Source organism: Eucyclogobius newberryi, unplaced genomic scaffold, assembly GCF_026437365.1.
Source record: "Eucyclogobius newberryi isolate DKJ021-1_F unplaced genomic scaffold, fEucNew1.0.hap1 SCAF_9, whole genome shotgun sequence".
In the NCBI taxonomy this organism is placed as follows: Eukaryota; Metazoa; Chordata; class Actinopteri; order Gobiiformes; family Gobiidae; genus Eucyclogobius; species Eucyclogobius newberryi.
In genome coordinates, this window is record NW_027316532.1 from 21,424,780 (window position 1) to 21,442,160 (window position 17,381).

The 17,381-nt window shown below is 39.1% G+C and overlaps 1 protein-coding gene across 1 annotated transcript; it reads left to right on the top strand.

Moving 5' to 3' along the window:
* The first annotated feature begins 1,759 nt into the window (after window positions 1-1,759).
* Window positions 1,760-13,717, top strand: acer1 (alkaline ceramidase 1). The gene is made up of 7 exons (XM_072438779.1): window positions 1,760-1,786; window positions 3,292-3,404; window positions 5,844-5,958; window positions 7,554-7,692; window positions 10,824-10,961; window positions 12,531-12,668; window positions 13,540-13,717. Exons 1-7 carry the CDS (start codon window positions 1,780-1,782, stop codon window positions 13,715-13,717), a joined length of 828 nt encoding a protein of 275 aa, XP_072294880.1. The 5' UTR covers window positions 1,760-1,779.
* The last annotated feature ends 3,664 nt before the right edge of the window (window positions 13,718-17,381 follow it).

Here is a 17,381-nt window from a genome sequence, read left to right on the forward strand (position 1 = left end):
GTTGTTGTTTAGTTTGTTATGCATTTATGAATAAGATGAGAGAACTTTTATCACAAATTAGAGAAGGAAAAATCACTAAAAGAGCTGCGTTTTTTTATATTTTTGTCACTAATTCTGTGACGTTTGAAGCCTAAACTACGTGATAAAATACCACAATCTAACTGTTGTACAATCAAATTAAAGAGTAACTGTACCAGAGAATATTAGTCCTCTGAATATATGCAATGCCTGTCCAAAAAAAGGTGTTGATGATGTGCGAGAGTGACCACAGCAACCATGACCGCGGGATTCGTCTTTGCACTCGGTCGTTTCGTGTGTATTTTCGGTACTTACTTAATACTGGATCATTCTCTGATTTCTGGACCATTAATATTATTTAAATGACAAGCAAACTGCCAACTCTGATGTGAGAAATCAAAAATAAATCAGATAATTAAGCTGTTTGCACATCATTTGCATCATCTAATCACTCCAAACCTGGACTGATACATTGGTAAAACAAAATCATACTTTGTTACTCGTATATATCATAAACATGTCATCGTAGTTTCAAATCTGCTAGAAACCGTGGTTATGTTTTCCACGCGCACGCCGAAAAAAAATCTGATTATTCCGGAGTTATCAGATCAACAGTTAAGTCTGATGTGAGTAATCTGATTTCTTTCTGACTCTGAAGGAGAATTATGCAAAAAAAAAACAGATAATGTTTGGAAATTCATTGTACTTTGTCTTCCAAAACACAAATCTTCACCGGTGCTGTCTGATTAGTACTAAATGTATCAATAATTTCAAATATTTCTGTATTTGAAGTGCAGATCCTGCACTTCAAATACAGAACCAGATCCTGTGACAAAAACAGGGCCCGGTGTTGTGTTTGTGTCCGGGTGTGATTCTTTTGGGATTAGCACCAGTCGGGAGTGGACTTGATGTTGGATCAGTGTCTCACCATCACTTTACACATCTTATTCTTTATGTTTTTGCTTTCTGACACATTTGGGACATACATTGGTGTGGACAGTGATTAAATTTGTTTAGAATTCAATGTATAATTACCGAATTGTGTTCACTGGCGATTTTATTTGTGCCATTTTTTTATTCTTAGGGCGTTGTTTTTCACACTGTTGTTACATAATAATAAATTTAGCTCATTTTCATTGGTTTGGTCCTGTTCTAGTGGCTTTTTGTCCAGGTTTGGTTTTAATCAGATCTTAAACAGGTCAAGAACTATTTCAGGTCTAAATTGGGGCTAAACCAGATATTATATAGGAATACACATTTGTTTTAACTAAGAAATTACATAAGGACGAGCAAAAATGTGAAAATAAATGACTAAAAATGACAAAAACAGTAGAATGGATGAAGTGTGACCCACAGTTTGAGAAAAAGTCCATTAGTAGATGATATATTTTCTTGGCTAAATAAAGTCAAACATCATCTTTTCTTTCCTTTTTTACCGTTAGTTAATAAACTAAACACCTAAAAAGAGAGTTTATGTCTCTGCATTCCTGGTAAAATCCTGTCTCTTCTCTGAAAATAAGAGCTTCATTGTCTCTCAAACAAACACAAACGTGACAGAATGAACTGGACACGCGCCGCCGTCACGTCCAATCCGCTGCTGCCTCTGCTCTTGTTGTTGTTTTTGTGCGTGACGCCTCGTGCTGCGGCGTGCTCAGGCCCCGCCCCTCCGGTGAAGCGCTGCACCTGTCGCCGCCTTTACACCTGAGCTCGTGCGCGCGCGGGGAGCTGCGGCAGAGCGCGAGGAGCTGCGCACAGAGCGTCATGGGAGGTAAGCACCGGGGCTTTACTTTTGGGGTCTTTTGGGGGGGGATTTCAAAGTAAGAAAAGTGTTACTCCTGTATTGAAACTTTAAAATGTGTTCCAAACTCCTGAATGGAAGTCAAAATTAAACCTGACATCATCTAAATGCTGAGGATTATAAGTGTCTACAACAAAAACTTCTACATTTTTCTCAGTGACATGCAGTATACAGGATGGACAAATATACTTTTTCTACCGTCACAGTTGTATTTGAGCTTAAAAAACAAGTATATTTTCGTTTTTTAAGTTATAAATCTTTAGATACAATGAAAACCTACTGTACTGTGAACTTTTCCCGCGAGTATCTGTCCAGTAAAACATCAAATCAAGAGTTTTCCTTCTTCAAAAAAGTGTATTTCACAATCTCATTTTAGATAAACAAATAATGTAAAATACTGTTGTAAACGTCTTAAAACCAGGTTGTAATGTCACTCACGTGTCTGAGTGATTTTCTGTTGCCAAAACCGTCTTGACTTTTCATATTTTGTGATCTTCTGAGTTTCTCCATTGAAACCACATTACGTTCCACTTGTCGTTTGCCTCCAGAAGGGTTTTGTTTATATCTTTTATTGTGTGAAATATTTTTTAGGTCAAACTAACTAACAAACTAATGAATGTAGCCTTGTAGTTACTGTGTTAAAGCTTTTCCAACTCTATACCTTATTATTTAGCATATTTAACACACAATGTAGACAATTAACTATCAAAAAGCATCTTTATCACACATGCGATCACAAAATGAAACATTGAGCTCTTATTGCATAGTTTGTGTAGACTCAACAACCTAATCAACACAATACTAATCTATAGAAGTAGTTTATGGACAGCAAAAATAACATAAACACTTTAGGAATGATTTAGCATGAGGCCACTTTATAATATTAAAGATATAAAGGAAGTATCATCATTTTGTTTCCAAAATTAAAAAAAAAGATATGTCATTGTGGTTTTGAAAGCAATATTGAGTATCAAGCTTTAAATTGAGTTTGAAATGTGTGTATCCTGACAAAACTAATGCTGAGGGTAATGTAATGTAGTTTACGCGCATATGTATCATTACAATCAAGGGATTTACGCTAATATTAGCTTTATTTTATATGATTATACACATTGAGGACTTAATAATCCATCATGAACTAGTGCTGGTGTAATATAATGTGTCCTGTTGACATTTGTAAGTCATTAAACCACAGATCAGTGAGTCAAATGTCCCTTGCATAAGCTGCAGGTGCGTTACACAGATAAGGTCCATTTGAATAGACTTCACCGACACAAGTGAACATAACCGCAGAGTCCATTCTGATTTCCATAACCAGTTTACACTATTCTGGCCTTTCCGCATACGGGATAATCGGATCAGAATCAGCAGCAGTTTGTTGTACATGGAGAAGAGCAGAGGAGAAAGTACACATCCCTGTGGAGCCCCTACGCTAATCTACACTTAGTTCAAACTTTACTTTCTTTGCGTTTCAGGCGTTTATTCGATTGAGAAAATGACCGGCGTCTTCTCGTACCAGAGCTCGGACATCGACTGGTGCGAGGACAACTACCAGCACTCGGAAAACGTCGTGGAGTTTTTTAATACGGTGAGACGTCCACAAAGGAAAAGGAGATGAATTTGTGGGATTCAATTCATTTTAAAGGGTTAGACTATAAATACTGCCCGTGTCTTCTCCGCTGCCCTTGTCTTCTCCGCTGCCCTTGTCTTCTCCGCTGCCCTTGTCTTCTCCGCTGCCCTTGTCTTCTCCGCTGCCCTTGTCTTCTCCGCTGCCCTTGTCTTCTCCGCTGCCCTTGTCTTCTCACGCCATCGTCTTCTCATGCCCTCATCTTCTCTGCTGTCCTCGTCTTCTCCGCTGCCCTCGTCTTCTCTGCTGTCCTCGTCTTCTCCGCTGCCCTCGTCTTCTCCGCTGCCCTTGTCTTCTCATATCCTCGTCTTCTCATGCCATCGTCTTCTCTGCTGCCCTTGTCTTCTCATGCCCTCGTCTTCTCATGCCCTTGTCTTCTCATGCCCTCGTCTTCTCCGCTGTCCTTGTCTTCTCCGCTGCCCTTGTCTTCTCATGCCCTCATCTTCTCTGCTGACCTCATCTTCTCCGCTGCCCTTGTCTTCTCATGCCATCGTCTTCTCATGCCCTAGTCTTCTCCGCTGCCCTTGTCTTCTCATGCCATCGTCTTCTCATGCCCTCGTCTTCTCCGCTGCCCTTGTCTTCTCATATCCTCGTCTTCTCATGCCATCGTCTTCTCCGCTGCCCTTGTCTTCTCATATCCTCGTCTTCTCATGCCATCGTCTTCTCTGCTGCCCTTGTCTTCTCATGCCCTCGTCTTCTCATGCCCTTATCTTCTCTGCTGCCCTCGTCTTCTCATGTCCTCGTCTTCTCCGCTGCCATCGTCTTCTCCGCTGCCCTCGTCTTCTCCGCTGCCCTCATCTTCTCCGCTGCCCTCGTCTTCTCCGCTGCCCTCGTCTTCTCCGCTGCCCTCGTCTTCTCCGCTGCCCTCGTCTTCTCCGCTGCCCTCATCTTCTCTGCTGTCCTCGTCTTCTCCGCTGCCCTCGTCTTCTCTGCTGTCCTCGTCTTCTCCGCTGCCTTCGTCTTCTCCGCTGCCCTTGTCTTCTCATATCCTCGTCTTCTCATGCCATCGTCTTCTCTGCTGCCCTTGTCTTCTCATGCCCTCGTCTTCTCATGCCCTTGTCTTCTCATGCCATCGTCTTCTCTGCTGCCCTCGTCTTCTCATGCCCTCGTCTTCTCATGCCCTCATCTTCTCCGCTGTCCTTGTCTTCTCCGCTGCCCTTGTCTTCTCATGCCCTCATCTTCTCTGCTGACCTCATCTTCTCCGCTGCCCTTGTCTTCTCATGCCATCGTCTTCTCATGCCCTAGTCTTCTCCGCTGCCCTTGTCTTCTCATGCCATCGTCTTCTCATGCCCTCGTCTTCTCCGCTGCCCTTGTCTTCTCATATCCTCGTCTTCTCATGCCATCGTCTTCTCCGCTGCCCTTGTCTTCTCATATCCTCGTCTTCTCATGCCATCGTCTTCTCTGCTGCCCTTGTCTTCTCATGCCCTCGTCTTCTCATGCCCTTATCTTCTCTGCTGCCCTCGTCTTCTCATGTCCTCGTCATCTCTGCTGCCATCGTCTTCTCCGCTGCCATCGTCTTCTCCGCTGCCCTCGTCTTCTCCGCTGCCCTCATCTTCTCCGCTGCCCTCGTCTTCTCCGCTGCCCTCGTCTTCTCCGCTGCCCTCGTCTTCTCCGCTGCCCTCGTCTTCTCCGCTGCCCTCCGCTCGTCTCATTTCAAGTGTGTTCTGACCTTCTGATGGAGCACATCAGGTTTGGTTTAATGAAGCTCTGAGACACCTTACTCTTGTCTTTCTGGATCCCAAATGATCCAGCCTGAACCGAGCCAGTGCACAATACTGTCTGAACCTGCCCAACCCAGAATATTCCCTGCATGAGTTTGTACAGAGGCCCTCCCTTCAAGGCCTTGCTTCAGGGCCCTCCCTTCAGGGCCCTCCCTGTCTAAATAAATCAAATAAAAGCCTAATCTGTGCACTCAAAGAATAACTGGAGTTGTTACGTTCCACGCAGAATTGTACTGGCTGAATCATGTGTTTACATTCTTTTGTGCTTTACCTGCTCTTGTCTCTCAGCCGCTGATCCACGTCTCTCTCCCTCGCTCCTTTCATTCTTTCAGGGAGGGCATCTGTGTCTCTCATGAGCTCTCGTGACCCCCTCGTTTGACCATTCAGACCTCAGTGTGCATGTGTCTAAGCGAACGGTCTAACCGATCCTCCAGCATCTCATTTATAAAGCAAAGGCTGCACGGTGAAGTGCCCCTGCAGCCTCATTTATAAAGGATCGCGCAGGAATCTTGCTGAGCTCCAAAACACCACAAAAGGGCCACGCACTCCATCTGAAACAATGACCTTTTGTGCATTTCACATTCTCGATCAAGTTACAACTCTTTATTGTGGCCTGATTTCCTGCATCCGGCACAAAGTTGCTGGTTTCCTCTCTGATCTGAGTATCTGTTGTTTCCAGGTGAGCAGCTTCTTCTTCTTCATCGTGTCGCCCATCATGCTGTACCTGCTGCACCCTTACGCCAAAGAGAGGAACCTGGCCGTGCACGTGGTCTGGGTCATGATGATCTTTGTAGGTGAGGAGACGCGCGCTGACACTGAAGAAAAACTCACACAACGCGCACAACATCGGGGGACGATTTACTAAGACCCGTTCACAAAAAAACGTGTTGTTGCAAAAATACAAGCTGCATTTGGTAATTTGGTGTAATGATTTAGGGATTTTTGGGTCTAAAACATACGTAACAGGACCAATAAAACAAATGAATTGAACACAATTAATAAAAGACAACAGAGGACCACACAACTGTTCAAAGAGAGTAAAAGTGGGTCTTAAAATGAGACTGAAAACGCTCCACTGTGGGGGCTGTTCAGTGTTTCAGAGTGGACCACAAAGAAGATTAGATTAGATTAGCCTTTATTGTTTCTTTATGGAGAAAGAATCGGACAAAAGACAGTCCAATTGCCACATTCACAGTCATCCTTTTCCACATTTTGTCACGTCACGGCCACAAACGAGCGGCTTGCAAAAGTATTCAGCCTCTTTTCCTCTGGGTGCAGCCAATAACTGCCAGAAGTTTCCTGATGATGGATGAAAGACTGAATGTTGACCTAATGATTCAGCAGAGTCCACCTGAGTGTAACCTAATCCCAGGATAAATGCCGCTGTTCTGTGAAGGCCACTGACGGGAGAAAGATGTGGAGATGTTTAAAGCAGGTTTGGGTTGTAAAAAGAGCTTTGAACATCTCACGGAGCGCTGTTCAATCCATCATAAGGAAATGGAAAGAGTCTGGCAGAGCTACAAACCTACAGAGACATGGCCGTCCACCAGAACGTACGTCTGAACAAGGAGAGCAGCGAACAGAGATGCAGCAAGACATTGAACACTTTTATTATCATGTTTTACTATTTTTTTTATACGATTTTTTGGCCCATAGGTTTTATTAGGCGGTTTCAGCTTTAAATGGGGATGAGAGAAGGGAGGACAGAGGGCAAATTATCAAAGCCGGGCAGCACTATATTTCACACTCTTTCACACTGCACTTTTTGGTGTTTCACTTTTTGGAAATTTTGTATAATTTGCTGGAAATTTTGTATAATTTTCTTTCCATTTCACAATTCCAAAAATGAAGCACTTGCGCAATAATTTACAACGGGCAATTTAAAGACCTGCTCAAATCACTTAAACAAGGTATAAATATATAAATACAATATATATAAATTAATAGAATATATCTTAATAATCTATGTTCTTTAATTTAAAAAAAATGGTGTTGAAAACATTCCAAAAAATATTTATTAAAGTCTCATTGCATTTTTTTTTTACTATAGTTATTTAACATTAACTTGGCTGAGAAAATAACCTTAAGAAGCAGCTGTTTGTTTATGCAATCATCAGAATAACTTAGATTATATTCCGGACAAATACATTCTGCCGTTATTTTGAGCGATGCAACAATTAAGAGACTAAAATAATCAACAATTTGAATCGATGTTCGTCGTTATTCGGAGCATTAACAGATTACAACACACACCAAACTAGATGAAAATCTGGAGGTGAAATAAACATTTAAAGTCCCTAATGACCTACTCAAATTACCTCCTGTGTAGACATTCTTAATCCTTCGGTTTTGCATACTCGACAGACACGGTTACGTTTTCTCGCCGCAGGCCTCTTCTCCGCGTACTTCCACATGACGCTGAGCTTTGTGGGTCAAATGCTGGATGAGCTGTCCATCCTGTGGGTCATAGCGGTGGGGTACGCGCTCTGGTTCCCCCGGAAGCTCTTCCCGTCCTTCATCAAAGACAGGTACAGTGACTCCTTCTCCTCCTCCGTCAGCCACGCCCACACACACCGTGATGTACGTGAGAAGAGAGTAAGACACGAGCCAATCAGGACTCATGGAAACAAGGGGCCGTCAGAACACTGTGGACAATTTAGTGTTTAGAAAGAAATAACCAAACTATTTCACTGTCCTGCACCGAAAGATGTTTTTTTTACTGTATTTTCTGAAGTTTAAGTCGCACCAGCCTAAAAATGCATAATAGAGAAGAAAAAACACATATTAATCGCACTGGAGTATAAGTTGCATTTTTTGGGGAAATTTATTAGATAATTTAAAATAATAACAGATTAGAGAACATGGTGAATAGGTGTACGCATGCTAACGCTAACACCTTCAGCTACATGACGCACAGACAGAACTGTGGTAAGTGTCTGGTATGTTAACGTAACATATTAACAGTTATTCAGATAACTATAGCATAAAGAACATGCTAACAAGTTTACCAAAGCATCAGTTTTACCCCAAATCACTAAATCCATTGAATTCTTCTTCCTCTGTGTCACTTCTAAACAACTCCACAAACTCCAGAGGTAGAGGAAGAGCAGATTCTTCTTCTGCGTCGCTTAGAGCCTAGAGCGCCCTCTTGTGGTTGTCAGTGTGAAAATAACACTAGTTTGTGCATTTGTTGGGTTTTAACAATTCCACTGTCAAATCTGAAGTTCGTTTACCAGTTCTCAGAGTTCAAAGGACTTGCAATAAAGTAAAAGAGTTCAGGCGTAATCCATATTATAGTTCTATTAAATTGTTTGGGATTTTAGAGTGATTTTTGGAGAACAAACTGACCCAGATTCAGCCCAGAATGCTTGATTTGACTTGAAATACGTGAGCTTTCTTTTTAAGTGCAACATATCGAGCAGCTGGAGAATTCCCTTTTATCAGATGGTAAATAGAATAAACAAATATTTCATTTCAAGATTAAAGCAGCTCCTACAAATACCTAACAGATCGCACTTTGACAGATTGCACCAATGGATTTATAGATATCAAACTTTAGGGGATCAATTAAAGCTTTATTGCCAAAAAATAAATAGATGAATAAATGTATGCCATGAAATACCAGATACTTTATTCTCTTTCTATTTTTTATATCCATATTTGTTACATTAATTAAATTATGCAAGAAATTTAAACCTGGCTCTATCCATTTGTCAGTTTTCTACGTCCCAAATATGTGTGATTTTGCCAATTTTTACACTTAATTAAGTAAGTTAACGACCTCTTTTTCCCTGTTCATCACCTGCAGTGGATCAGAAAAGTTTAAGTTTGTTCAGTTTATAGCTCAAAAGTCTGTCAACAAACAACAATTGTCGTTATGTCTGAATAAAGTCAGAACCTTTTGAAGCTTTTGTGACAGAACGAAAAAACATTGAGCTTTGTGCCCGTTCTTGTTTGATGTGGACGTTTGCTATAAAACACCTGCATTCGCGTGAGTAAAAGGGGCGATTGCGTCAAGTCTAACGCGCGCTTCGGCTCAAGTTTGAAGCACGTTTAGCGGCGATGTCAATGTCGTCGGGCGATCCGAACGGCGTCACCTGAAGCCGACGCCCGCGGCAGAGCTCGTCCGGCAGCTTTGTCTCGGAGACGCGGCGTGGTCGCTCGACACCTTCGCGCCGCTCGGAGAAAGAGAATATGAATGTTTAAAGAGCAGGGGAAAGATGAAAGACGGCGCAGAGGTAATCTTACACCGAAGATCAGCCGACTCTGACTGAGGCTGAAGGTTTATCCCGGTTTAACCACGACAATACGACCCGGAAAGAGGGAAGCGTCGGGTTTAGAAACAGTATATGAGTGACATTAGACAAGAGCCACAAAGGAAATGACTTTACAGAAGCTCACGCGTTGCAATATAATGACAAAGACTAAGAAAATAAGTGCAATTCATAATAATTAAACTATCAACAATAAAAAAGAAGTGTCAAATAAGGTACAAATATACAAATTGATCATAACAAAAGTGAATGAAATGTATTAAATAAATGATCAAGCTTTGAAAAATATTTTGATGTTGGAAAGTCTGTGCTTTAGATGTCTCTTTTTAAACAAACTATTTATTTAAAATAGAATTAGGTGAGGAGTTAAGGTTAAGAGGCAGCTGTAGGTTCATGCTTATGTCGTGCAATCATCAGAAAAAAGAACAACAAATTATATCATATCTAGGGCTGCGAAGAATGTTCAGAATATTCTTTTCTAATCGACTTCTGTAATAATTCTCTGCTTTAATCATCGTTAATTCGGGATTCTCCGACTGCTTTTCTGCTGCGATATCGATACTTGGTCTTTGAGTATCCGCCGATATTATTATTAGTATTATTTGTCTTATGCCAGCTATTTTTATTATTATTATTATTTTATTTTACCTTTATTTTTATTTTCTTCCCTTAATTCCCCATTAAGATATGAGAGGACCTGTTTACAGGAGTTTTGTTAATAAGAGTTTTTGTTTTTGTTCATAAGAGTGTTTTTTAAACTTCCTATAATCTGTCCTTTCCCCCTGTATCTACTGCATTGTAACACCAAAATGTCCCCATGTGTGGACAATAAAGGCATATCTTATCTTATATCCGCCGATACCAGGTTCCTTTCTTCAAAACAACTTCTCTTTGGACGCTTTCTGGCACACCCAGGCCAACTTTAAAACAAATAGATATGTTTGGTAAAAAAAAGTAAAAAACAAAATCCATCTCAGAAACTTTACAAGAGCAAAATATCAGACCGAGTGAAAGTTTAAAATGACGTATCACATGTTCATTTTGACTGTGACTGTTTGTGTTTTAAAGTGGCCAAATGTAACTGGAGTATCGGATTGGTATCGCATCATGAATCTTTCAGTATCGACACTGATATTGTTATCTGGGAGCATAAACCGCTGTAACACGTGATTTATGAGAGACAGCGCTTGTATAAATCAAAATTAGACAAGAAAAATGTATTAATATATGTAATAAATGCAATATATTTCACGTATTATCCATAGATTGTAAGATTTTGCTATCAACAAGGCGAAAATCAAACCATCATTAGTTAAAGACGACGAGTTGTTCCGCATTGTTTCGTTTCCAGGTCGTTTTCACGGTTCTCTCGTTTCCTTCTCCAGGTCGACCTTCTCTAAACTGGTGCTGCTCATGACGGTCGTCACGACGACAGTCTCGTTTGTCAGACCCACGGCCAACGCCTACGCCCTCAACTGCTTTGGCCTCCATTTCCTCTACACGCTGGCGATAGAGATGAGATGGTACGAGCGCGTCAGCACGCTTTTCACGGGTCCAATCACAGGCGAGGAAGTGATAACAAACTTCTACCAAGACAAATACAGTCCACGATTATACAACTTAAAGTATATTTACCACACATTTCACTAAAACACAGTGAACTCTATTATAGTTCACATTTTACTAAACATTTTGCCTGTTTGTCCCCAGTTTGACCATTTCTGACCAGTTTATAATTGAACTTCCTTGTTGGACATGGCCGACAAATATGACATACAGTAGGTCATTCCACCACTGTTACCTAGCAACCAGAGCCAATAACAGTTATGATTTGACAAACAATAATACTGTATAACACATTTATAATTCCAATTTTCCACCTCCCAAAGCCCTAATCTGAGCCCTAATCTTCTAAACCAAATAAATTATTCCTAAACATAGACATAATCCTAACCCAAATCCTCTTCTAAATATGATGAGTATATTGTCAAAAGTAAATATTTGCTTAAGAAATTTGTGAAAAATAATAGTTGCTTTTTGATGATGTTTGATAGCCGAACTTAATTTTATTAAATATATTTTAATTGTATTATTAATTATTGTATTTATTGTATTTATTTTATAAGTTCGGCTCGCAACATCATCAAAAAGCAACAATTTTTGACAGTTTAAACGATCATTCAACAAAATAAAGGCGTTATCGTTTATTAATTTCTGTCAGATTATAACTACTGTGTAATTTAGTTGGATTTGTGTTATTATGGTCGCTAGAATTACCTTTGTCACATCTGCTGCTCATGTCAAGCCAAGAAGTAACATTATAAACTAGGCAAAATGTTTAGTTAAATCTTAAATATAATAATGTTTACTACGTTTTAGTGAATGACCTTTCAAGAAATGTTTAAAAAAAAACATATTTTCCGGACTTTAAATCGCACCAGCCCAAAAATTTATAACAGAGAAGGAAAAAGACATATATAAGTCGCATTTTTGGGGGAAATGTATTTGATAAAATCCAAGACCAAGAACAGACATTTCATCTTGAAATGCAGTTTAAAATAATAACAGATGAGAGAACATGGTAAACAGGTGTACGTATGCTAACGCTAACACCTTCAGCTACATGAGGCACAGACAGAACTGTGGTAAGTGTCTGGTATGTTAACGTAACATATTAACAGTTATTCAGATAACTATAGCATAAAGAACATGCTAACAAGTTTACCAAAGCATCAGTTTTACCCCAAATCACTAAATCCATTGAATTCTTCTTCCTCTGTGTCACTTCTAAACAACTCCACAAACTCCAGAGGTAGAGGAAGTGCAGATTCTTCTTCTGCGTCGCTTAGAGACTAGAGCGCCCTCTTGTGGTTGTCAGTGTGAAAATAATGAATAATATCACATATAAGTCGCTCTGGAGTATAAGTCGTACCACGGCCAAAACTTTGAAAAAAAACTTATAGCAACTTATAGTCCGGAAAATACGGTCGTTGTAGCAGTGGAAGCTCGTGTCAAAGTGAAGGTTTTGGGCGTGTTTCGTGCAGTTCTGGAGACGCTACCTCTGTCGTCACCACGTCCCGTTCTGTTTTCAGCTGCACAGATCGGCGGGCTCTGCGTCTGGCCAAGTGCTCCGTGGTTCTCTGGGTGCTCGCCATCTCCTGCTGGGTCAGCGACAGGTTCGGCTGCGGCCTCTGGCGGCAGCTGAACTTCTGTTACCTGCACAGTCTCTGGTGAGTGCTTCGACTTTCACGTGAACACGCAGAATATGCAAATGTGTTCACGCTTACAATTGGCTGGTGAGAAGGGCCGGGCGGCTCGGTTACACAAATACAACTGTGATCGGATCAGAGGTGGGTAGTACTCAGGGTAGTATATTTGCTTCATGTACATTTTACTTTCCTAGCAGCTTTTTACGCCTGCCTGAGTGATACTTTTATGGTTCTGACTTGAGTTTTGGTTAATTTTCCCACTGTGAGAAACAAATCACAAAAGCTTCATGTTGACAATATTATAATTTATTTTATTTTTTTTATACATTTTAATTTTATTTAATTTTTTTTTTTAAATTGTATTAATTGTATTAATTTTATTAATTGTATTTATTTTATTTATTTTATTTATTTTATTTATTTTATTTATTTTATTTATTTTATTTATTTTATTTATTTTATTTTTAAAAATCAAACACAAAACAAACAGAACACAACACGAGAGCAATGCACCAAAACAAAAATACAAACTACACATTTAAACCAATTTGTTTTTAAAGTCCCATTGAGTCCGTTTTCCAAGATAAGTTTGAATGTAATTTTTTCCATTTGTCTACATTTTCTAAAACATAAAACATAAAACAATAAAATAAACATAAAAAAACAGAACGAGACCAGAGCGAGCACAAGAGTAAAAGTAATTTAAATAAAACGTAAAGAAAGACAGAAGACATCCAAAGAAAGTCATTTATTCGTCATTTATTTCTTTGCCACGCCCCTTTTTCCCGGCTGCTAGACGAACGTTCCAGACGTATCCATCGACTGTGTCCGTGGCAGGAGTTCTGAGGCCCACGTGTGTTAATGCGACGCTGCGTTTTCCTCTGTGTTTCAGGCACATTTTCATCGTGATCGCAGTGGCGTACGGCAGCACTCTGATCGCGTACCTCGACGCCAATTACGAGATCCCGTACTCGCTGCCCGGGCTGCAGTACTGGCCCTGCGACCGGTGGCCCGTGGGTTTGCCCCACATCGTCCTCAAAGGCACCAGCAGAACACGCAAACGCTGCTGAACACGCAAACGCTGCAGAACACGCAAACGGTGCTGAACACGCAAACGCTGCTGAACACGCAAACGCTGCAGAACACGCAAACGGTGCTGAACACGCAAACGCTGCAGAACACGCAAACGCTGCAGAACACGCAAACGCTGCTGAACACGCAAACGCTGCAGAACACGCAAACGCTGCAGAACACGCAAACGCTGCAGAACACGCAAACGGTGCTGAACACGCAAACGCTGCTGAACACGCAAACGCTGCAGAACACGCAAACGGTGCTGAACACGCAAACGCTGCTGAACACGCAAACGCTGCAGAACACGCAAACGCTGCAGAACACGCAAACGCTGCAGAACACGCAAACGCTGCAGAACACGCAAACGGTGCTGAGTGCGTCGTACGAACATTTCTATCATATTCAGACATTTTTATTACTGCAGAAAGACCAAAAACGCCAGTATTTTTTACATTTTTTTTTTACTTTGCATGTAATTCCTAAAGTTTTTAATGTAACTTGCTTGTTATTTGCACGTTACTTTTATTTCTGACCTGATTATAGCTCTATTATTTATTTATTTTACTCATTTAACCGTCGCTCATTCATGTCGTAGAGCAGATGAACCCAATCGTCCCGTCATAGGCTCCATTTTGAGGACTTTTCGCCGTTCTCCAGATCCATTTGTGTGTGTTTTGAATTGTTTATTACCGCGACGACAACGCGAGCTCTGAAACGCGCGGATTTGTTGTGAAGCGGTGAGAGAAAAATCTTTGTGATTGCTTGAAATCAAATTAAGACTTTTACAATGAACGCAAAAGTCCACAGTGACGTCGCTTTCTGCGTAAAAGACACAATTATATTACAAAAATATTAGAAAAACACTGTGAAAACGAGTGTAAATTTGCTGTTTATTAAGAGAAAGTAACAATCAAATTAACCAAAAGTGTAAAAATGAAAAAAGAAAATTCAGAGTAAAAAGCAGTGGTTAAACTGTACTGCAATTTTAGGTATCTGTACTTGAATATAACGAATACTTTTACTACATTAGAGAGCAGGTGTATCTGTATTTTCCACCGCATTAAGTGTTTGAAAAGAACTTAAAAGTTAAAAGTACTTGTATGGTATTTATTCTTTAGCTCGCTTACGGTGACATTCTAAGAGAAATGTACAGAAAAGAAATATTGAGGAATGAATTATTGATATTTAACTGTTTGATGGTTGTCAAAAATATGTGTACTGTAGCTTTTTATATGCAACACTTTTACTTGAGTACATTTTTTCCCCTTTATCTGTAATTTTCTTCAAAAACAAAGACAAAATGGTAAAAAAAAGTTACATTTTTCCTATTTCTGACAGAATTCAAGCACTATTAATACATCAAAAATAGCTATCTGCGTAAAACAAACGTGCTGAGTTTTGTTTTACACTGAATTTATTGTATTTGTGTATTTTTTTTCCTATAAAACCTCTCCGCAGTTTTGGACAAAAAGTACTTCTGACTTTGTACACGAAAAGTACTTCTGACTTTGTATTCCGCTTAAACGCTGCAGTGGAGTAGAAAGTATCCACTGTTAAACTGACTTCAGAGTGCAGTACATTAACCTTTGTACTGCTACTAACTAAAGAGCAATGGAAGAAATGACACTTCAATATTCTTTAGTTTGATAAAAGTACAATCGTGTAAATGAACGGATGAAATAAGGGGCGATCGTTTTATTGTTAGAATGACTGACGCTTTCACCGGTTTAGTTTAGTTTAGTTTTATTTGCCATTTGTCGTCAAAAACCACACCGGAAACAGACATAAGTAATGAAACACTGTGAAAGTAAACAAGCTTAAAAGATCAACTTAATACATATGAAAGCATAAAACTGTAACACTGCGATTTTCAGTCGAATCACTCATTCTGGGATGAATCAGGGTCAGTTTTTTTCTCTAAACAAACAAATAAATGGATAAATAAATTATGCTAAAACTGAAAATAATTTAATAAGCATTTTACATAGAAACGCCTAGATTTTTTGATTTATTTGTTTGTTCTCTAAACAAAATAATTAATAATTACGCTAAAATTCAATATAATTTAATACGTATTTTATATAGATTACACCTGGATTTATTTATTTAGTAGCTATCCAAACAAACAAATAAATTATTATTCTAGAATTCATTTAATACATGTTTTATATAGATTAGGCCTGGAAGTTTTTTTATTTATTTGTTTGTTCTCTAAACAAATGAACAAATAAATTACGCTAGAATTAAAAAATGATTTAATACAGATTTTATATAGATTACTCTTGGATTTATTTATTTGTTTGTTTGTTTATTACATGTCCCTACGTCTTATTTTTTAGTCAAATTTGATTAAACTTTAAAGAGGAAATATCAAAACCAAACAAATGTCCAGCTTTATTCTGACTTTTATTAACGAAGAGGGAATTTAAATCTGAATTCTGGGCGGGGCTTGATTAAACTTATAATTAAACTAAATCAGTGGCTAAAATGACAGAGTCTCTGCTTCACAGCTTCAGTTTGAATTGAAGTTAATTTTAGTCATTAACATGCTCACCAAGGGTCTGCACATTAACTACCGCTGTTGTTGTTATTTTTTAAATAATGATTATATTCTTGTTACTGACTGAGACGCTCAACACTTTGTACAGAAAGGTCCTCATATTTGTAACGTGTGTGAGTCTTTGAGAAAACGTCACGATGGTTTTATTTCCTGAATGACTCAAAACAATAGATTTGGCTCACGTTATCTGAACAACAGCGCTCTCTTGTGTACCGAGGACGAATGTGACTTGGGAGATATAAAATAAATATTTTACACAAAAAAGAGGGTTTGGCTGTATTTTTTAAGTGTGTTTTTTCTTTGTTTTCAATTGTGAGTAAATTTACAATAAGAATGGGCAACAAAGAACAAGATAAAGTCACTTGAAATTCTCTAAAATATGCATTCAAACTTGTTCTTCATCTAGTCCCAGTTTGGTCCTGATTTAGTCCTGAATTAGTCCTGATTTAGTCCAGGTTTAGTCCTGATTTAGTCCAGGTTTAGTCCTGATTTAGTCCTGATTTAGTCCAGGTTTAGTCCTGAATTGGTCCTGAATTAGTTTTGGGTTTGATGAATAAATGTGTGAATGCTGTATTTTTTCAGCTGTGAAAAAAATATCTGAATTAAGTAAAAAGTAGCACATCAAAAATCGACTTTAATAAAAGTTTCAAAACATTTTCTTTTAAGAGCAAAAAGTAAAAGCATTTCACACTGATTTTGAGAACAGTTAAAGCGTTAAATGTTGTGATTTTGAGGCAGAATTGCAACCTTTGGTCAAATGTTGCTGTTCAAAACAATTTTTCGCAATGTTCTTTAATTTTAATGGAATTTTAAGTCAATATTTGTGTTTTCTCACGTCAGAATGTCACCTTGAACGTGCAGACTTTTGGAGATCATCAATATTTACTCCACAAAAAGTAATAAAGCCAGTTTTTACACTGTTCACACTTCAAAACACCAGAATAAAGCAAATTTTTTGTGCTGAAATGTCGACGGAACAGTTTAAACGCTCTTTATTGATGCAGCCGCACTTTGAGTTTGCTTCTTGTGAAAAAGGAGGATTTAAAGGAGGACGTTTGTAAGATAAGATAAGATAAGATATTCCTTTATTGTCCCACATG